This window comes from Cynocephalus volans, chromosome 4 (assembly GCF_027409185.1).
Source record: "Cynocephalus volans isolate mCynVol1 chromosome 4, mCynVol1.pri, whole genome shotgun sequence".
Classification (NCBI taxonomy): Eukaryota; Metazoa; Chordata; class Mammalia; order Dermoptera; family Cynocephalidae; genus Cynocephalus; species Cynocephalus volans.
This window is the reverse complement of record NC_084463.1, coordinates 134,729,553-134,750,948: the sequence shown is the minus strand read 5'-3', so window position 1 is coordinate 134,750,948 and position 21,396 is coordinate 134,729,553. Positions and strand designations below refer to the sequence as shown.

Sequence of the window (21,396 nt, the reverse complement as noted above, 5' to 3'; positions counted from 1 at the left end):
TTTTGAATGCAAGCGATATGGTGAGCTGATCCCTCCTAACAGCTACGTTTCCAAGGCTCCTGCCAAGCCCCCAGGTGCATTTCCCAAATTAGCCAGCCCATACACATAGCTCCAGGGAAAACAAGAGTTCCCTGACGTGGTGAGTAGAGAAGTCAAGCCAATTTCCTAGCCTGAACACCGTCCTCCGCCCGCATCCTCCCAGCCCCTCAGTCCCCGCGTTTAGCCAACGGCCGAAGCGCCCTTCTTGGTTCTTTCCACTCCGCCATCCTGAAGGACTACAGCCCCCGGCATGCCTCGCGGCGGCAGCTAGAGCCACGTGACCGCGCTTCTCCGGGTGCCGCGGTCACATGACTTTGGGAAGATGGCCGCCGTGACAGCGGAGCACTTTGCAGCGCTTCAGACCCTGCTGAAGGTAAATTGGAGGGGTGGGAACAGCGTGAGGCGGGCTTTTGTCTCTGTGACTTCGGACGGAGCGAGAATTAGGAATAAATTAAACCTGGTCTGGAGTCACAACTCTGTCACTGCTTCTCTGTGTGGTCCTGGACACATCGTTGCCCCTTTCTGAGCATTTTAAAAGCAGGTATAAAATTAATACCGCCCTGACAGGAAGGTAGGAGAAAAAATGAGGTAATGGACGTGAAGGCGCTGCACAAACGCCCCCTGCTATTAGTCTCTGGGGCTGGTTTTCGGGATGGGTGCATTGGGGTGGTCATTGTGAGATCCCGTTAGTTCCCCATTTCATCCCGCAGCCCCTCCGAGCTCCACAGTTGAGAAACTGCGTCCGCCAGCCCACCGAGTGAGGCCGCCTTCTGTTCTCCCGACGCCCGGGTTTTCTGTACTCACTTTGTCCTGTGTACGGGCCAGAACACGCTCCTGATAATCGCTTGGAAGAGTGTGAGGTTGAGAGAGACATGCTTCATAGGGTTTTGTAAAGCTCAAATGAAATAACGGGTTGGAATTACTTCTGATTTCCTTTATAGAAGAAGGGGCGGTTTTATTTTCCTTCGTAGAATTTGTCACTCACTAGCTGACATTATGCGTTTATTTACCTCTTGTCTCTCTTTCTCACAAGAATGTAAGATCCCGGAGGGACCCTTTCCTTCTCTCCCCCCCCCCCCCATTTCTTTAATGAACTTTTAAAAATTAATGTGTCGTATATACACAGTAAGGTGCATAAATTATAAGTGTGCAGCTTAATTATTTATTACACACTCGTGTAACCACCACCAAGTTCAAAAAATGAACGTTTCCAGTACCCCAGAAGTCCCCCTATTTGCCGCTTCATCACTTCCCCCGCTCTCCTCTCCAGTAGTAACCACTATGTTTGCTTCTAACACAATCAATTTAACATTACCTATGTTTGAACTTCACATAAATGGAATAATATAGTGAGTCTTTTTTTTTTTTTTTTTTAATCTGGCTTCTTTTTTCACCATTATGTAGCAGTAGTTCATTCATTTTCATTGCTGTTGTCCTGTGTACTTTCTTTTCTCTTTTAAACAATTCCTTAAACTTTTTATTTTGCGAAAATTATAGAATCACATGCAGTTGTAAGAAATAATGCAGAGCGATCCCATTTACCCTTTACCCAGTTTCTCCCGATGGTTAACATCTTGGAAAACTGGTATAATATCACAGTTAGGGTATTGACATTGATACAGTCAAAATACAGAACATTTTTATCACCACAAGGATCCCTCATGTTACCCTTTGATAGTCACACCCACTTCCACTCTGCCTCCACCCCTCCTTAACCTGTGGCATTTTTCATACCTGTAGTCTTATTTCAAGAATGTCGTATAAGTGGAATCATACACTGTGTAATCTTTTGGGATTGACTTTTTTACTCAGCCTAATTCTCAGAATATTCATCCACGTTGTAATGTTTCATGTTACTTATGCATGACGTTGAAAGACATCTAGATTGTTTCCTTTTTTTTCCCCCCTTGCTATTACAAATAAAGCTTTTTATAAGGACACCAGTCATACTGGCTTAGAGTCCACCCTAATGACTTCATCTTAACTAATCCATCTGCAAAGAACCCTATTTCCAAATAAGGGCACATTCTAAGGTCTCGAGGGTTAGGACTTCAATATCTGAATTTTGGTAGGGGACACAGTTCAACCCATAATCAGAGCTTTTGCATAGAAAAAGATTTAATTTGATGGGGTATAGCTTATCAGTTTTTTCTTTTATGAATTATGCTTTTGGTGTCAAGTCTAAAAACTCTTCACCATGCTATAAATCCCAAAATTTTCTATTTTTTCTAGAAGTTTTATAGTTTTACATTTTACATTTACATTTTATATTTAAATCCATGATCTGTTTAGAATTAATTTTGTATACAGTGTGTGAGACTTAGGTTGAGGGTTTTTTTGGTTTCTTTTTTTTTTTTTTTTTTTTTTTTTTGCTTATAAATGTCCAATTGATTCAGTGCCATTTGTTGAAAAGGCTATTTTTCCTCCATTGAATTGTTTTTGCACCCTTGTCAAAAATCAACTGGGCATGTTTGTGTGGGTCTGTTTCAGGGTTCTCTATTCTGTTGCATTGATCTATGCTTATATCCCTCTGACAGTACCGTCCAGTCTTGATTACTATAGCTGTATAATAAATCTCGAAATCAGATAGACTGATGTCTCCCAGTTCATTCTTTTTTGTCAGAGTCGTTTTAACTATTCTAGTTCCTTTGTTTTTTCGTATAAATTTTAGATCTTGGCTATATCTTAAAAAAAAAAAAAAAGTTGAGATTTTAATAGGAATTGTGTTAAACCTGTGTATCAATTAGGGGAGAATTGACATCTTTAGTATGTTAAATCTTCCATGAACATGTTGCATCTCCACATTTATTTAGATCTTTTTTGATTTATTTGATCTGTGTAGTGCAGTGTGCAGCTTATAAATCCTGTATTTCATATTTTGAGCAATTGAAAATGGTATTGTGTTTTTAATTCCGGTGTCCACATGTTCATTGCCAGTATGTAGAAATACAACTGATTTTTGTGTGTTTATCTTGTATCCACAAATTTGCTGAACTCACTCTGGTTTTGTTTTGTTTTGTACATTCCTTGGGACTTTCTGCATAAACAATCATGTTATTTGCAAATAAGTACAGTTTTATTCCTTTCTGATCTGCATACCTTTTATTTTATTTTCTTACATTATTTCAATGGCTAGAATTTTTCGGCACTATATTGAGTGAGAGTAGTGAGACATCCTTGCTTTGTTCTCAGTTTTAATGGCAAAGCATTCAGTCTTTCAGCATTAAGAATAAAGTTAATTGGAGGTTTTTAAAAGATGATCTTTATCAAGTTAAGGAAGTTCTCTATTCTTATTTTTTGTGAGTTTTTATCAAGAACAGATGTTTGATTTTATCAAATGCATTTTCTGCATTGGTTGATATCATGTGATTTTCTTCTTTAGCCTGTTAATATTGTGGATTACATGGATTTTTAAATGTTGAACCGGGCTTGTATCCCTGCAATACATCCCACTTGATCATAGTGTATAATTTTTTTTATATATTGCTGATTTCTATTTGCTAATATTTTGTAAAGGATTTTTGTGTGTATTTTCATAAGGGATATTGGTCTGTCATTTTCCTTTTCTGTGCTATCTTTGGTTTTGGTATCATGGTAATACTAGCTTTATAGAATGCATTGAGAAGTGTTTCTTCTTTTTCCTAAGGAAATTGTGTAGAATTGGTTAATTCTTTCTTTGAATGTTTGTTAGAATTCTTTGGTGAAGCCATCTGGACCTGGAGATTTATTTTTTGAGAGTTTTTAAATTACGAATTCAATTTCCTTTTATAGTTATAAGGCTCTTGAAGTTATTGATTTCAAATTGGGGGAATAGTAGTAGTTTGTGTTTTTTGAGTAATTTGTCCATTTTTTTCTAAGTTGTCAAATCTATATTTATAGAGTTATTCATAGAATTTTCCTATTATCCTCTTGATGTTTATAAGGCCTGTAGTGATATGCCCTGTTTAATTCCTGATATTGATAATTTGTGTCTTCTCTTTTTTTTGAGACTTGCTAAACATCTGTCAATTTTATTGATATTTTCAAAGAACCAGCTCTCTGCATCATTGATGTCTCTATTTTTCTATTTTCAATTTCATTAATTTCTGTTCTTCATTATTTCATTTCTTCTGCTTCTTGTGGGTATATATGCTCTTTTTGGGAACTTAGATTATTGATTTGAGACTTTTCTTCTTTTCTAGTGTATGCATTTAATGCTATACATTTTCCTCTCAGCACTCCTTGGCTGTGTCCCACAAATGTTGATATGTTGTTTTCTCATTTTCACTCAATTCAGTGTAATTTTTAAAAAAATTTCCCTTGAGACTTCCTCTTTGACTTATGGATTATTTATTTTTATTTTATTTATTTATTTTTTTTTTTAAGATGATCAGTAAGGGGATCTTAACCCTTGACTTGGTGTTGTCAGCACCACACTCTCCCAAGCTAACTGGCCATCCCTATATAGGGATCTGAACCCATGGCCTTGGTGTTATCAGCACCACACTCTCCCAAGTGAGCCATGTGCTGGCCCCTTATGGATTATTTAGAAGTGTGTTCTTTAAGTTTCCTAGTGTTTGGATATTTTCCTTTTATCTTTCTGTTATTGATTTCTAGTTTGATTCCACTATGGTCACTGAGAACACACACTGTATTATTTCAGTTCTTTTAAATTTGTTGAAGTTTGTTTTATGGCCCAGAATATAATCTATCTGGGTATATGTTTAGTGGGCACTTGAAATGAATGTGTATTCTGCTCATACTGGGTAGAGTGTTATATAAATATCTGTTAGATTGATTGATGGTGTTATTGAGTTCTTTTGTATCCTTATTGAGTACTGTCCAGTTGTTCTCTTAATTGTTGAAAGAGGGGTGTTGAAGTCTCCAGCTCTATTTGTGGATTTGTCTATTTCTCCTTGCAGTTCTGTCAGTTTTTGCTTCACATATTCTGCAGTTCTCTGACTATGTACATGCACATTTAAGATGTCTTCTTGGTGGACAGAAACTTTATCATATTAATATCTCTCTCTGTCTCTGGTAGTTTTCTTTGCTGTGAAGTGTGCTTTACTTGATGTTAATGTAGCCACTCTTGCTGTCCTTTGATTAATGTTTGCACAATTTATCTTTTTCCATCCTTTTACAGCCTGCCTATATCATTATATTTTAAGGGAGTTTCTTGTAGACAGTATTTAACTGAGCCATATTGTTAATTTGTTCTGCCAAAGTCTGTCTTTTAATTTTAATATTTAGACCACTTACAGGCAGTGGAATTATAGATGTTAGGGCTTAAGTCTAACATTTTATTTTTTGTTTTCTGTCTGTTCTCTCGTTTTTGTTTCTTTTTACTTTCCTACCCACAGGAAGTTGTAGTTTATTTGGACATTTTTTAGAATTCCATTTTGATTTGTCTATAGTTTTAAAATGCATTTCTTTTTATAGCCATTTTAATGGTTGCTCTAGTTATTATATTAAATATATGTAGCTTATCACAGTCTATTGATGTCATCATTTTACCTGTAAAGGTGAAGTATAGAAACCTTTACTCCCTGTATATCCCTTTACCATATCTCATTTATAATATAGTTGTCTTAAATATTTCCTCTACATACATTTAGAGCTGTATCAGACAGAATTACGATTTTTGCTTTAACCTTCAAACATAATTTAGAAAACTCAAGAAGAAAAGGAAATCCTATCGTATTTATCCAAATTTTTGCTTGCCCTTTTCTGTCTTTCCTCTTGATGTTTCAAGTTTCCTTATTTTCTTTCTGTTTAGAGAACTTGTTTTAGCCCCTTTTTTTAGAGTAGATCTTGACAAATTTTTAGTTTCTCTTCATTTGAGAATGTCATGTTTCCTCTTCATTCCTAAAGAATACTTTTGCTGGGTGTAGAATTCCAGGTTGACTTATTTTCTTTAAGCATCTGAAAAATATTGTGCCACTTCCTTCTTCCTCCTTGGTTTCTGATATGAAAGCTGCTGTACTGTGGATTGAATGTCCCCCCAAAACTTAATCCCCACTGTGACAGTGATAAGAGGTGGGAAATCCTCTTATAGTAATTGGAAGGTAGGGCCTTGAAGAGGTGATTAGATTGTGAGGACCATGCCCAAGTAAATAGATTAATTCATTGATGGTTTAATGGTGGTCTTGGGAGTGGTTCTGAAGGCTTTAAAAGGACAAGGAGTGAGGAGTTAGCTCACTCTCTGCTTCCACCATCCACCATGTGACACCTTGCTTTGCTGTGAAGAGTCAGTACCCCAAACAAGGCTCTCAGCAGATGTGTTCCCTAGACTTTGAACTTTACAGCCTCCTAAACTGTAAGTAGTAAATATTGTTTCTTTACAAATTACCCAGTTCTAGATATTTTGTTATTAGCAACAGAAACAGACTAAGATACTGCTGTCATTCTAATTGTTTTTCCTTTATAAAGTGTTGTTTCTCTCTCACTGCTTTCAGTTTTTTTTTTTTGTTTTTTTTTTTTTGTCTCATTTTCTGAAGTTTAATTATGATGTGTCTTGGAGTGAATTTTTATGGATTTATCCAGTTTAGGGTTTGCTAGGGTTCTTGAAATATATTTATGATTATGTCTAAACTAGGAAGGTTTTCAGCTAACATTTCTTTGAATACTTTTCAGTCTTGCCCTCTCTTATTGTCTCGTTCCAGGACTACAATTAAACAAAAATTAGATTTTTTGTTATCATCCCACAGATCCCTGACGCTCTGTGCATTATTATCAGTCTATATTATATGTGTTGTTTAGCCTGGGTAATTTCTATTCTTCTGTCTTCCAGTTCACTGATTTTTTCCTTTATCCCTTCCAGTTTGGTTCTGAACTTTTTATTTTGGTTATTGTATTTTTATTAAAATTTATTGTATTTTATTAAAAGATTTCCATTTTGTTCTTTATATCTTCTATTTTTTTATTGAGACTTTCTTTTTTTTTTTCTTAATGTTCCAAGCATGTTTATAATTACTTCAGTCATTCTCATTATGGCTGCTTTAAAATCTTTGTCAGATAATTTTAACATCTGTCATCTTGGTGTTGGCATCTACTGATTATCTTATTTCATTCAACTTGAGATCTTTCTGGTTCTTGGTTTGCTGAGTGATTTTTGATTGAAACCTAAACATTTTCATATTATATTTTGAGACTCTGGATATTATTTCAGTCTTACATTTTAGCTGGCTTTCTCTGACAGGGGAAGGGGGTGCCACCTCATTGCTACCAGTTGGAGGTAGAAGTCCAGGTTCCTTACTTGGTTCCTGTTGATACCTGAAAGTAGCAATTCCTATCACAGTCTATCGATGTCATCATCTTATCTGTTAGGGTGAAGTATAGAAATCTTAATCTGGAGCTTTTTTTCCCCAAAAGTAGGAGTTCCTTGTTACCACTAGGTAGGGGTGGAAGCTCTGGCTCCACATGGTCACTACTAATCTTACAAGGTGGTGGGACTTGTTCCTGGCTGGCAAGCATAAAGGTCCCAGTTCCCTACTTGACCTTCTCAATACCACCTGAGGAGGAGTGTTGGGGAACCTCATTACAGCCTTACAAGGCTTCCCACTCAAGTCTAGGCTTCCCACTCAGCCTTTGTTGACATAGGTGGGGGTTGGGCCACAGTTCTTTCTGTGAATTTGGCTGGAGTAGAGCAGTTATTATCTAAAAGTTTTCTGTCTTGCTAGGCCGCCCCTTTCTTGGTTCTTTGGGTAGAAACAGCAGGTGTTCGTTATTTGTTGGAGCTTTTTTTTCCCCCCTGTATCTATTGGCACTTCCAGGTTGCCCTTTTCTTCAGGTCAAAGTCTGGGATACATGAGGCAAAAAGAAAACCCAGGGAACTCACCATCATGTAGTTCGCTGGATCTCAAGATTCCTAGCAGATCTGCCTCTATCCCGCTTCCAGAGCCCGTTTGTTTTCTATATAGTACTTAGGGATTTTAGTTGTACTTAGCAGTAACAATAGGGAAAAGTACATGTATTTCATCTTCCCAGAAACAGTGTCCTATGTACCTTTAAATCTTTAGTCTCAAAGGTGTCACACAATGACTAAGACAGTATTACTCAGTTTTCAGGGTCTGAGTTTGTTTTTTTCCCATCTGTGAATTCACAGGCCTCCTCAAAAGATGTTGTCAGACAGCTGTGTCAAGAGAGCTTTTCCAGTTCAGCTCTTGGCTCAAAAAAACTTTTGGACATGACATGTTCCAGCTTGTCTGTGACCCAGGAGGAGGCAGAGCAAGTAAGTGTGGACAGAAAAGACCTTTGGCTACTGACCCTCTTAACTCATTAGTCTCTTTCTTGACTTCCCAGTCATTGCCAGGTCCAAGGAAAATTTCCCCCTGAAATGTCTGTTGACATTATAGCAAACTTTAGATTGTTTTAATGTCAGTGAACTTAAAAGCTATTGTTTTCAACCCTTCCTATGGTAAATGAGACATGAATGGGAGAACTATACCTAGAGTCAGATCTCCTGACATTTTCTTTTCAGAATTTTTACTTAGACAATGTGGACAAAAGCAAAACTTTTTGTGGTTTTCTTTTTCAGCCTGTAGCTTGCTGATTTTGATTAATTGTCAGCTGGATAGCTTCGGGCAGACTTTTCAGGGCTCCTTGGGTAGAAGCTGTAGGGCCTGAGTGAGATTAGGGACCACCACTGCTGGGTGCCCTCAGGCTGCCTTGGGGTGCTTTGTGTAGCGCAGTCCCTCCTCATGCCCGTGCCCCACACAAAGTCCCCTGTTCCTCACATCTGACCTCAGCAGGTGGCCAAGAGGAAGAGGAAGGTAGCTCAGTAGGTTACATAGCATTGACAGCCTTATCTTTCAAAGGCAAATATATGTGTAAAACAAGAGTTTCTTCATTCAAATGGGCCTATGTTATTTTTTTTTTAATCTGGAGCTTTATTCATTGAAATCAGCTGTAGAAAAGTAAAAGGCAGAAGCAAGATTCTAGAAGTGAGTTGGAAACTTAGCTTGGAGTCCCCCAAAAGTAGACCCTGAGGCAGGCACTTGAGTGCAGGTAGTTCTTTGGGAGGTGATTCTAGAAAGCACCAAGGAGAGAGTGGGAGAAAATCAAACAGGGAAGGGAGACAAGCTAATAAAAGAGTCTGTTAATGAGCAGTTACTACTTTGGGCAGCTGGGGCTCCATCTTGGGTTCTTGTGAGAAACCAAGTAGAATACATCTCAGAATTTTTCCCCTGGAGGGCAGGGAGGCTGGGGCATTTATCCATTTACACACACCCCTCACTGGTGGAGGGGTAACAACTGCTCCTCACATCTGGGTTGTGCCTGTCTACAGTCAGGCAACTTTCAGCAGTATCAGAGAAAGCCCAAAAGCAGAGAAACAGTTACCTCTTGAGAGTCTTCTTAGCTACGCATTATTATATTCAGAAGATGACTGCAGCCACACTTGAGTACGGATTCACTTAGAAGGATGCAGGATGGAAATACAGTGTTCTAGCAGGGCAGGGTCAGGCAGGCACTTTTCTTCCTCAAGAGGTGTCTACACAGCCAGCCAGGAGCTATTTGTTCTCTTTGCCCTCCTAGGTGACAGCTTAGAGGCAAGGACATGAGATGACAGCTTAGAGGCAAGGACATGAGACTCCCACCACCCTGGATTCAAAGCCCACACTTCACAAAAGCCAATATCTGGTCACAGTTCAGCAAGCATGGCTTCAGGTTCTCGCAAGGAGTGTCATGCAGCACTCAGGGAATCCTAGAGCTATGGGCCGCCAGGTGTTAATACAGTCCTCTCAGTCCGGAGGCCTTGGACCAATGCAGTGTTGCCTAGTAATACAGCTGACTTTTCATCTTTCAGGTTACCAGGGAAACAGCACTAGAAAGTTAGCTGAAGGTCAGAATCTCATGCAGTAGGAAAACAGATGTAGTAAACCTCTGCCCACAAGTAGGGAGTATCCAGCAAGCTGACAGCTTACTGGGTGAGGTAGCTGCATCTGTCTTCTGAGCAACAGGTGAACTCAGAGGTGGGCTGTGGTACGTGGGGCAGCAGCAACTGCTGCAGAGGACTCTGGACTCATGCGTCTCTGTTGTATGACTGTGGCAGTGTGTAGCAGTTGAGGGGGAGTGGGCGGGAAGCCCTGTCCCTGGCCCCTGTCTCGTGTCTCCTGCCCTGCTTGTCCTGCAGCTAAATGGCTACCCCGTGTGTCCTGCAGCTGCTCCAGGCTCTGCACCGCCTCACTAGGCTGGCAGCATTCCGTGACCTGTCCTCTGCCGAGGCAATTCTGGCTCTCTTTCCAGAAAATTTCCACCAAAACCTCAAAAACCTGCTGACAAAAATCATCCTAGAACACGTGTAAGTGCTCATTTCTTCAGATTTCCTTCTAACTTTAGCACATTTTTTGTTTTTATTCCTATTCTAGAATAATATGTTCATTGTTGAAAAATTAGAAAACACAAATAAAAAGAAAATAAGATACCTATAATTCCACCACCTAGAGGTTAGCGATATTAATTCCTTAATGGAAAGCCTTTTAGGGCTTGTTTATTTTTTCTCTTTATACATATATACATATAGAAAGAGGTTAATGTTTTGGTTTTGTTTTTAACAAAATCGAATTATGCCATTTTATATCTTGCTTATTTTCAGTTAACAATATTAACATTAATGACATTTCATGTCAATAAATATTTACCTTCAATATCATTTTAATGGTTTAAATGTATTTATTATATAAAGAAACTATGTATAATGTAATTTAGAAATTTCTTAGTGTTGGACATTTAGGCTATTGGCAGTTTTTTACTTCAGTATACAATTTATAGTGAAAAATTTGCTCATGTACTTAATTATTTCCTTACTAGGTTAAAGGTAATGGATGTATTAAGGTTTTGTCCTAATTCTTACTATCAAGTTGGCCATCAGAAAGACTGCACCAACATATTTTTCCACCAGTAGGATATGAGTGTGAACCTCTCCCAACACCTTCACTGAGGGGATTTTTTTTCTTACTTTTTTTCCGCAGTTCCACAAATGGCAAATGGTACCTCATTTCAGTTTACATATCTTTGACATTAGTAATGTCAGATATCTTGTTCATGTGTTCATTGGTCATTTTTATTTCTTTTGTGAATTATCTGTACATTTTCTTAGCTGGCTAGGTCCTTTTAAACACATACAATTTAAGCAGAGTTGATTAACTGTTGGTTAGTAGAAGGCTTGAACAGACCAATCTAAGAGCAATGACTGAGAATGCCTGTTTATCAAGGGTTTTGTTGTTCATGAAGAACTTCCTCATACATAACCACATTTTATTCTCCCTATGACATTGTTTGCTGTAGCATTAGACAGGTCTGTCTAGATGTGTTTTTGCACAATATACAATACTTCGTGTAGCAGGTGCTCAAAAAAGAGAGGATAAGTTGACCTTTTCTCTGTTTTGTCTCTAAGAACAATAGCACAATAAGATTACAATGCATTAAGGCTTTTCTTTTTTGTCCTAAGCTCTGAAAACTAACAGCACGTATGGCCTTAACATCACTAAGCTTTGTAAAATAAACAAAAGACTGCTTCTTGGAGGGAGGCATTTCTATGGTCCTTTCCCGTAGGAGGGATTACAGGTCTGAAGATCATAGGAAGAGCAGAGGCCCACGTCCAGGAGCCTCTGTCATTATCAGAAGACTCAGTCTCATTTCCTCTTCCATTATTTTTCCCTCTTAAACAGATCTACTTGGAGAACTGAAGCCCAAACGAATCAGAGTGAGTACCAGGAGCTCTTTCCCTGTGTCTTTCCTCCCCAGCCCCATCTCTCAGTCTGCCAGGAATTTTAACCAAAAACCAAAGTGAACTATTCTAATCCCAAACCATACTCTGTGTTTTTTTCTTTTTTTTAAATTTTACTTTTTTTTTTTTCGATTATAAACATTGTTAAATGGCTAATGGACACAAAGAATGAGTACATTTTATAATGACAAATATGCCAACTCTCTTGATTTGATCATCACATATTGTACACAAATGCCAATAGTCAACTCTGTGCCCCACAAATATGTATAGTCAAATATGTTTTAATAAAAATAAATAAATATTATTATATAGGCATGTTGTAAAACAAAATACAGAAATATGCAAAGCCGAAAGTGAAGTACTTAAAATAATTATATTTCAATTAGGAAAAACATTAACAGTAGTTGAAATTAGTATGAAAGACTGAATAAAGTGGGTGTTTAATAAATGGTTTTTACACTTACTCTGACCCAGCCATGGTGCTGAAGCACTTTGCCTGCATTAACTCATTTAGTCCTCCCAACAAGCGTGTGAGCTAGGCTGAGATTATCCCCATTTTCCAGATGAGGAAACAGAGGCTACGAGGTCAGACAAGTGGTAGAACACGTATTCAAACCACATCTGTTTATCTCTAAAACACGAGCCCTTACCACCATTGCTGAAGCTGCATATTTCCTAAGGCTCAGGCCATGACCTCACCTCTACCTTGTGTCATTCTCATTCTGTCCTGCCATCTGGAGGATTGGGTGTGCAGGTAGAAGTCTGGAGATGCTGTCCACTGTGAAGCAGCACTAAACAGAGCAATGGGTAAGGCCCATGACTGGCTGTGGGTCTTGGGCCCTGTCTGTGTCTCCCTTAGAAACTTGCTGCATAGATCAAATGCACTATACATGTACAGCTCTTAGAGCCACCAGTCACAGAGCAAAGGCTTGGTATATGTGGGTGGCATGAGCTCTGAGCTGAGCTGTCCCCTCTGCAGTCTCTCTGCCACGCCTGGTCGACCTGGACTGGAGAGTGGATATCAAAACCTCTTCAGACAGCATCAGCCGCATGGCCGTCCCCACCTGCCTGCTCCAGATGAAGGTATGTCCACTGTTAAGCTCATTAGAAAGAAAGAAGTAGCAGTAGTGACTCTGCACCCCATAGGCCATCTAAAACATCAGTCTCCAAAGTTTGGGGACCTCTAACCCCACAAATAAAAAAAATTAGTATCACCTAAGTGCATGTATTTATTTACAAAGTATACATGTACTGTCATATCAACATATTATGGACATCATAAAACATATACCAAAAGGAGAAATTTTAAAATGAGATAAATGCAAAATATAATATTTTTTAAATAATTTGCTGGTACCTGAAGGTTACCATATACACTTAGAAGTTTAGCTTTAACAACAGAAGTGTGCTTTTGGATTTCAAAAGCCTTTTTGATAATTTTGCTATTCATTAACCACCAGCTTCCTGTCAGTACGATCAGGCTGTCACTACACGTATGGTAATGTGGCAGATCAGGCGCTTCTCTTAGCAGCTGGAGAAGTGTCCATTCTTCATTTTCATGTTCATGCGCCCCTGCCTCATTGGTGTTATCGTCACTTTACAGTTCTTTTCAGGAATCTTTGTACACCACATTTCCATTTGTTAGGGTTTATTTGGTTAAAACTAGATAATGTAATGTTGCATCTACCTAACCAGAGAGGTGAGTGAGCTTGGGCTTGGCCTCCACTTATACCCACCCAAGGCCCTCTTGCAAATTTAAACTGACCCAGGCCTGTGAGGCATCTTCTTAACTCTCCTCGGAGACTAAATGGCTCAAGGGCAAGGACTCCGTGTAGCTCTTAGCAAAGCGCCTCCCTTTAGAGGCTCAGCAGAACTGTGGTAGGGCTCACCTATGGGGATGGGAAGAGAGGCAGCTTTGACTTTCTGGACCATGTTCTCTTTTCAGATCCAGGAAGATCCCAGTCTGTGCAAGGACAAACCCTCCATCTCAGCTGTCACTGTGGAGCTCAGCAAAGAAACACTGGACACTATGTTAGATGGTCTGGGCCGCATCCGAGACCAGCTTTCCGCTGTGGCCAATAAATGACCTGACCCACTGCCGTGCCCCAGCTGCCTGTCAGTGATGGAGCACCTCCCAGCATGCAGGCTGCCCTTGCAGCTGCAGCTGACAGCAGGCGGGATGGGGGATGAGGGGCCAGCTGCCATCCAGAAGGCGCAATTGGATTGGGAGGAAGCAGCCAGGCCCCTCGCTGTTCTCCCCACTCATCTTTTTCTCTTTCTGAAGCTGCTGAGCAGAAGCTTCCGTCTTTAAGAGGCTCCTGTGTGCGATGTAATCACCACTGTGGCAGCATGAGGGAACATTTGCTTCGTCAGCTGCCTCTGCATGGCTGCTCGGGAAATTCAGGCCCAGATTGTGGAGCTTTTCTAACAAGTTCATTTCCAACATTAGCTCTAATTAGCTCATTTCCAACCCCGGAACACAAGGAGGCAATCAGGTGGGTGATGCCAGCAGTACTGCTCCTCTGTCGGACAAGCTGGGCATGGGCTGGCCTGTTAGCTCAGTTGGTTAGAGTGCAGTGTTGTAACACCAAGGTCAAGAGTTTGGATCTCTGTACCAGCCAGCCTACCAAAAAAAAAAGAAAGTCGGATCTCGCAGAGCAGGGCCACCATGGTGTGCCCCATCCAGGGTGTTCCCTGAGCTCCCTCAGCCCTGCTGGTCCACCTCCAGCAGAGAACATCTGAAATGGGTGCTAATTCCCTTCTTCGTGAAGACAGGGCCTCTTCCTTGATATAATGCAGCCATTCCTGGGTGAAGAAGTGGGAGTAATCGGAAATAAATAGCAGTTCTAAACATGTCATGATTCTGGTTGTGATTCTTGTAGCTTCTGTCCTTCATCCAAGTTGTTGCCGTCAACAAGCACTGCTTCTGATTCCTAAAGATGACCCAATGTCCTTATTCCCAGCTAAGCTGTGACCCATGGTGTGACACAAAACCAGACATTTGAACACCACCCCCTTCTGTGTTTCCACCTGTCCTGTAGAACAAAAGCAAACATGGTTGGCATGTGCTTGCTACAAGAGCTCTGACCAGATGAGATCATCTGTCATGTGCTTCCCACGTCATAGGCACTCCACGTATGAACACTTCCCCCCTTTCGTTATCCAGATCATCCCGTGGCAGCAACTTGCAGCCTGCTGTCTGAGTGCTCTGTTCTGGCAGCTTCTCTGGCTGTGTGTATGGGATGGATGGAGCAGGTAGAACCTTGGGTTCAGGATATGCACTCGGGAGTCGGGCAGCCAGGGTCGGAAGCCAGCTCTACTCAGGGGTATGGTGCTTGACCTCTAGTGCTCAATTGCCACCCACCCCCTCCTTTTCTTTCTTTTCTTTTTTTTTTTAAATGGGTATAGTAATAGTATCTAAAGGACTTTTGTGAGAATTAAATGATATACTTAAAAGCACCTAGCATTGTTATGGCTAATAGAAAAGGCTCAAAAATGTTAGCTTTGATTATTAATGGAACTGAGAGTAGAAAGCTCTGTGCCTTTATTGTTTCATCTACGATAACGGTTAGTGTAAGGATAAATGTTATTATCCTCCCTTTATCGACAATAAAACCAGCTCATTGAGGTTTAGTCACCTGCTCATAAATAACCTCATGTGGACTTGGGTCCCGATTTCTCTACCTTTCTCTCTGCAATATAGGACTTGGCAAGGGACATGGAGTTCTGTGACTAGTTCCATTTGGAAAATGTTGAGACTGAAGTAGAGACAAGAAATATTGCCTCTGCCCACCCAGTGAGATACTAAGAAAGTTGAGGGAAAAATCTTCAAGCTCTTCTTTGCTATCTCCTGGAAGCTAAGCTGTCTTCTTTTAAAATAGTGGATTGTAACCCTTTGGGGACCATACCCATCTAGAATCTGATGAAAGCTGTGGATCCTTTCTGTAGGAAGTGAATGTTCCATTTTTTGCATGCAATGACAAGAGGTTGTGGACCCCAGAAGCCAGCCCACTGCTTCCAGGTTGAGAGCCCCTGGTCTTGCCCTCAGCTTGAGTCCAGCTTGAGGCATGAATTCTTCCTTCTCTGCTTTCCTTCCACTCCCTATGACCTGCAGATAGAAATCTCAAATCCCCATTCTCTGGGCCTCCCATGAGCATCCAGAAGAAACTAACCCGATGTAAGGAGCCCAGCATAGGTGGCTGGGCAGTTGGACACTTCTTTAGCCAGATCTACCTGAACAAAGCCATCTAGGTGCATGATATACAGAGAGCCTTCAATAAATAACTGGAAAAGTCAATAAATGTTTACTACCCTTCACATGTTCATTTACGAGGTTTATTTTTTACCATTAACGAGGCTGGGTTGTTGGTAGACACCATATTTCTGGTTGGCCTGACCCTATCTCAGAAAGACCTAGCTTCTACCTATTGATCTCAAAGTTCTTCCATTCATTGCTTGTCCAGTTTCCCAGTAGTGCTTTGTGTGATGGAACAGCTGTATTCAAACCGTCTCTTCCTTAAGTGCAGCAAGGTTTGTATTTCCAAACTTCTTTCACAGCCAGGCAGTGGTCAGTCTCTGCAATGGCTGCCCCTGGCCGCCCAGCACTTTCCACCCATCCACAAGGGGGACCTTCTGGCTGAGTCCTGATCAGTATGTGTGCCATGGAGATGATCACATTGGCCTGTTAGGCCAATCTGAGTTTCTAGGTCAGATAAGATCACCTCCTGCCTCTGGGCTGTGACAGTGAGGCCAGTGATGGTAGGGGCCATTTCCTGCCACACAGGGAAAGTCCATCTGTAGTCAGGGAAGCCATCTAGACCCGGAGACTGGGAAAAGGATGAGAAAATCCAGTGTACCTGGGGCCAATCCCACTCCTTCTAGGGAATCCATCAGGATGGACCAGGCTCATGTTAAAGCGTACCCAGTATTGTTTTCATCAGATGTGGTAAGACACACAGACGGAATTGATTGCATGAGGAAGAAGTTTATACTCCCAGAGCCCTAGAAACAGGCGGCATGCAGGGCCACATGGGGCAGGACACCTCTTCTGGACTTTAGGGGGAGATGGAGCCATATGCTCCTTTCCCCCATTTCATTAAATACTGAGCCACCGGTCTACAGGGAGGGGACCTCTCATATCCCCCTGGGTTGGGGAAGGAATCACAACAACAGCAACCAGACAACAGCTGAGAAGTTTGTGACCTGAATAACAATATCTGTGGGGTGCCATGATCCCCTGAAGAGGAGACCTTCACACTGACCCCATGAATGGCCTGTGACACATTAGCAAGCCTTCAGGCAGAGCACTGTCCACTACTCCAAGAAACAGGCTGAAATTGTACTCAGCAAATCTCTGAGGGAAAAGAGAAGGTGGTTTATCAAGTGCGCCTGGGAGCATACAACATCCCAGACACAAAGCACTTTCACCTAAATGACTCCAATGTCCCCTCTGTTGTCAGTGCTGCCCTGTCAGTGGATCAGACTTGTCCCTTGATGCTAGGAGGGTAGCCACCCCTTGTCCCCTTCAGAGGGACCTTTTTGAGAAACTGATGTAGCAAATTACCTATATAACTCCCGGCGCTCTGTTCTGGATCCTGGGCACTCCACCAACATGGAGAAATATGTTCAGTGCCCCTTGGCACTCAGTCCCGCACACTTGACACTAGCCTGTGAAGCAGCTTGGGGAGGACCCCACTTTTAGAGCTCCATAATTTTAAGTTGGGAATTTATGGCAACATCTGACAAAAGAACACAGTGCAGTAACCACCAAGCAGCAAGCTCTGCAGCTCTGCTGTCTGTTGGATCCAGCTAGTAAGTCAAGAACAGTCTAAGGACATACCACCTCCATCTGGCATCAAGCCACCCTGCTTTCTGAGCCAGTTGTGCTAAAAATGGGTACCCAGGATTTTTTCCAATCAGGAATGATAAGAACTGCAGACATGAAATGATTGTCATGAAGGAAGAATTTTGTGCTCACAGAGCCCTAGAAACAGGAGGCACAGCATGCCAGGTGCCAACACGTCAGGCTATGACACTCAGGAACGCGGGGGGAAGCATCAGCATTGGTCAGGAAGTAGAAAGGGAGAGCAGCAAGCATGGCCCAGAACCCTCATTGGGGAAGCATCAGCATTGGTCAGGAAGTAGAAAGGGAGAGCAGCAAGCATGGCCCAGAACCCTCACTGGGGTTTTCGCCCAAAGGAATGGGCGAGGCAGGGTATGTATGTTGCGTTAGCTTAGGATTGAATAGTGTGAAGAACTTAGTGGGTTCTGGTCTAGAGGGATGGTCCCTAGTTGCCTAGTGCCTGGCCCTGTGGTAATTTAGGGCAGGGGGATACTGGCTTGATGTGTGAGTTTGATAAAAGAGATGCTTGGGGGTATGGGCTCTAGGTTGGTTGGTTTGTACATCAAAGACATGCTGCAGCAGAGATGTTTGCTCTCTCTAGGAATCAGCTACTCCTGGGAGGAGCAGTCTCTCCAGGATCAAGGCCCTAAATGCCAGAACATCAAGAATACAGAACATAAAAATAAACAGTCAACACAAGGTTATGCCACAGTAACAAACAATCCCAAGGTTGCAGTGGCTTTTAACACAACAAAAGTTTCTTTGCCAGTGCTACTCGCCCAGTAGACGTTGGGGGCTGAGGTGGGTACTTTGCTTAGTGTAGTTACTAAGGGCCCAGGATGATGGAAACTTCATCTCACACATGCCTCCACAATCAGCAAGGAAGGACGAGGAATATGGAAAATTGCACTCTTGCTCCTAAAGCTTCTGCCCAGAAGAGGCAGACAGGTCACATGGTCACACCTAATTCTAAAGAGGGCAGAGAAATTCAATCCTACCATGTGCCAGGAAGGAAGAGAAATGGGATATTTGTGATTAGCTCTGATGCCTACTATACCCCATTAGCTGAGCCAAAAGATTCCTCTTTTGCTTAGTTTGCATGTATAAACATGTATAATATGCACTTCATCTCAGCATCTTTTCTCATGATAGACCTCGTCACCTGTGTGGCACATGAAAGCATTTTCCCAAATATCATCTTACCTCTTCACAACCCTGAGGTCAGTGGAGCACCTACTCATAAGTATTTATGTGGAAAAGTCAGCTCAGGGAGGTCCAGGGCTGAGCTGGAACTCAAATCTGGGTCTTTCAACTCGAAGACCAGTGGTTTCTCCACTCCTGTCTCAATTTGGAGAGAAGAAAACTTGTGATTCTTCACAAGATGCCTAAGTCTGCCCTTAATCTGGTGACTTTCAGCTCTCTCCTTTGTCAGTCCTGCCTTGCCACTTCCATCCTGGATCAAGTTCATCCTCCTTACTTCCTTTTTCCAGTGATTTTCAGATCCAAAGACAAATTGGCATGAAGACCAGACATTTGGGTCTTTCTCACATGAGCCAGTTCTATAAGCACACACAGTGGGCACCATGTCCAATAGTCATTAGTCAAGCTCTATGGTCTGATATTTACAAATTTCCAGGAAGTGAGGCCAGCATGGAGGGAGAGGCTCTCTGTTATTTTGTTCAATTAACTGGGATGTCATTAAAAGTGAGCATTTTTAAAAACTTATTATGATTTGATTTTTTTTTTTTTAATCTAGAAACCATTGGCATTTTGAAAGTTTTCCAGTGGTCGAATATTTACAGGAACTATTTTGAACCTATAACCACTGACTTACTGATAGTTTTTAAACATTCTCTTCTCTTTGAACAACTTCCTTCTTTTTTTGGTGCTAAAATTTCTGTGGTTTAATTGCCCTTTTTATAACTATTTAAAGAAAAAAAGATTTTCTAATGGTATACTCTGGTTCGTGCCAGAGGATTCTAATCTCCAAGGAGAGAAAATCATTTGTTGTTTGAGGAAATGGCGAGAGCTCTTATGGGGAAGTCTGAGAGGCTGAGTTTCTGTGAGCCCTGGGCTCTTGGGAAAGGCCCTGATGAGCTTTTATGCCTCATCTGTAAGCAGAGAGAAGATAACTACTTACATAATGCATCTCATAGATTTACAGCAAACTACATAGACCCACTGGCTAAAGAATGGAACTTCCATGGCTATTAGTATCAATGTTGCATTAGCCATATGACCTTAGACACATGACACACTGTAAAATACAGTACTGTTCTGACATATTAAGTGATAGTGAAAAATGAATTGGGATACAAACATGCTGGGTCCCCAGCTCTGGAGATGGCCTCTGGTTTAGGATTTCAGGGACTCTGATAAAGCTCCTACTGAAGATATTTTGCTTATTTGCTTATTAAACTTCAGGGAGTGAGGGTTACTGTTTAGGTGAAAACATTGATTTGGCTGCTCCAGCAAAAGCCCAATTTCCATGTATCAAAGAATGTAGAAATGTATCTTTTATGTGAAAGTCTGAGTGGGTGGAAGGTTTGAGGGGGTAGGATGGTTTTGCTTCAGCAGCTGCTCCACAGACTCTCAACTAGGAGATGGCCCAGGAGTTGCTGCATTATCTCCACTCATATTCTGTTGGCCACAATCACATAACCTATATGTAGCTGCAAGGTGGGTTGGGACATACAGTGTCTGGCTGGGCGGTCATGTGTCCAGCTAACACTTGGGGACAGGGGAGGGTGGGAGGGTAGAGAGAGGATTGAGTTCATTACTAAAATACAGAGAGAGAATGGAGGGTGAGAGACAATTGACAGGCACTGTCGCAAACGCCCACGCAGCTGACTACAGCTCAGCATAGCTTAATTTATCAGGTGCTTTCCTGGAGCAGGTTCCATGGGGGAAGAGAAGTGAACAAGAAAGACACTGTGTGGGGGCGGGGAGGGGCTGGTGATGTGGGTACTTCTTGAGGATGGAGACAGTATATTCAAATATTTCAGAATACCTGAAACTGGGTACTGTATAAAGAAAAGAGGTTTACTTCTTACAGTTTGTGAGGATATGAAGTCCAAGGTCCAAGGGGCACATCTGGTTAGGGCCCTCTTCTTGGAGGGAACTCTCTACAGAGTGTTTTCGTGTGCTCTCCTTATAAAGCCACCAGTCCACACCCATGATAACCCATTTGGCCATTAACCCATTAATCCGTGAATGGATTAATCCATTCATGAGGTCAAAGTTCTAACGATCCAGTCACCTCTTAAAGGCCCCACCTTTCAAATACCGTAGTCAGATTTCCCACCTTCTTAACACTGTTACAATGAGGATCAACTCCAGTACGTGAGCTTTGGGGGGACACATTCAAATCATACCAGATTGTGTCTCATAAACTTGGTATCCATTATAGCTACCACAGTGCCTGGCACACGGTAGGCTGCCCAGTAAATGTCCATTGTGTCCCACTTCCTCCACAATCTCACAGGATCTGACCTGTATTAGTAAACCATGGCTGAGTTCTACTGAATGGGTTAGAATGGTACACTGATGGAATGAATGCCCCTTTGAATTGCTCTTCCTAAATCTACCTTGGCTGGCCCCTGATTCACTGACCAGGACCATTCTCCAATCTTGCCACCGTGCTCTCTGGCTTTAATTGACTTCGAGTCTGTGGGCATGGGGATATTTGTTCATAGCACAATCTCCAGACCACACTAGTTTCACCTGGGTAGGAAGAGGAAGGGATGGGAGCCCTTGGTGAGGGTAGGAGGGAACCCACTGCCAGAGTGACAGTGGAGGGGCAGAC

The 21,396-nt window shown here is 41.6% G+C and overlaps 1 protein-coding gene across 3 annotated transcripts; it reads left to right on the top strand.

Moving 5' to 3' along the window:
- Positions 1 to 353: 353 nt before the first annotated feature.
- On the top strand, positions 354 to 14,602 carry COMMD9 (COMM domain containing 9). 3 transcript variants are annotated; one of them, XM_063094321.1, is made up of 6 exons: positions 361 to 412; positions 8,123 to 8,248; positions 10,179 to 10,318; positions 11,688 to 11,722; positions 12,729 to 12,832; positions 13,695 to 14,602. In XM_063094321.1, the coding sequence occupies exons 1-6, from the start codon at positions 362 to 364 to the stop codon at positions 13,833 to 13,835; spliced, it is 597 nt and encodes a 198-aa protein (XP_062950391.1). In that variant the 5' UTR covers position 361; the 3' UTR covers positions 13,836 to 14,602. The 3 variants fall into 3 exon arrangements, with proteins under 3 accessions (XP_062950392.1, XP_062950391.1, XP_062950393.1); XM_063094322.1 differs by lacking the exon at positions 8,123 to 8,248 and having other exon boundaries at positions 354 to 412; XM_063094323.1 differs by lacking the exon at positions 11,688 to 11,722.
- The last annotated feature ends 6,794 nt before the right edge of the window (positions 14,603 to 21,396 follow it).

Excerpts from the sequence above, each read along its gene's own strand:
- COMMD9 (XM_063094321.1), top strand. The coding sequence starts at position 362 with ATGGCCGCCGTGACAGCGGAGCACTTTGCAGCGCTTCAGACCCTGCTG. Across the intron at positions 8,249-10,178 it reads CCCAGGAGGAGGCAGAGCAA|CTGCTCCAGGCTCTGCACCG; the intron begins GTAAGTGTGGAC and ends TGTGTCCTGCAG. Across the intron at positions 11,723-12,728 it reads TGAAGCCCAAACGAATCAGA|TCTCTCTGCCACGCCTGGTC; the intron begins GTGAGTACCAGG and ends TCCCCTCTGCAG.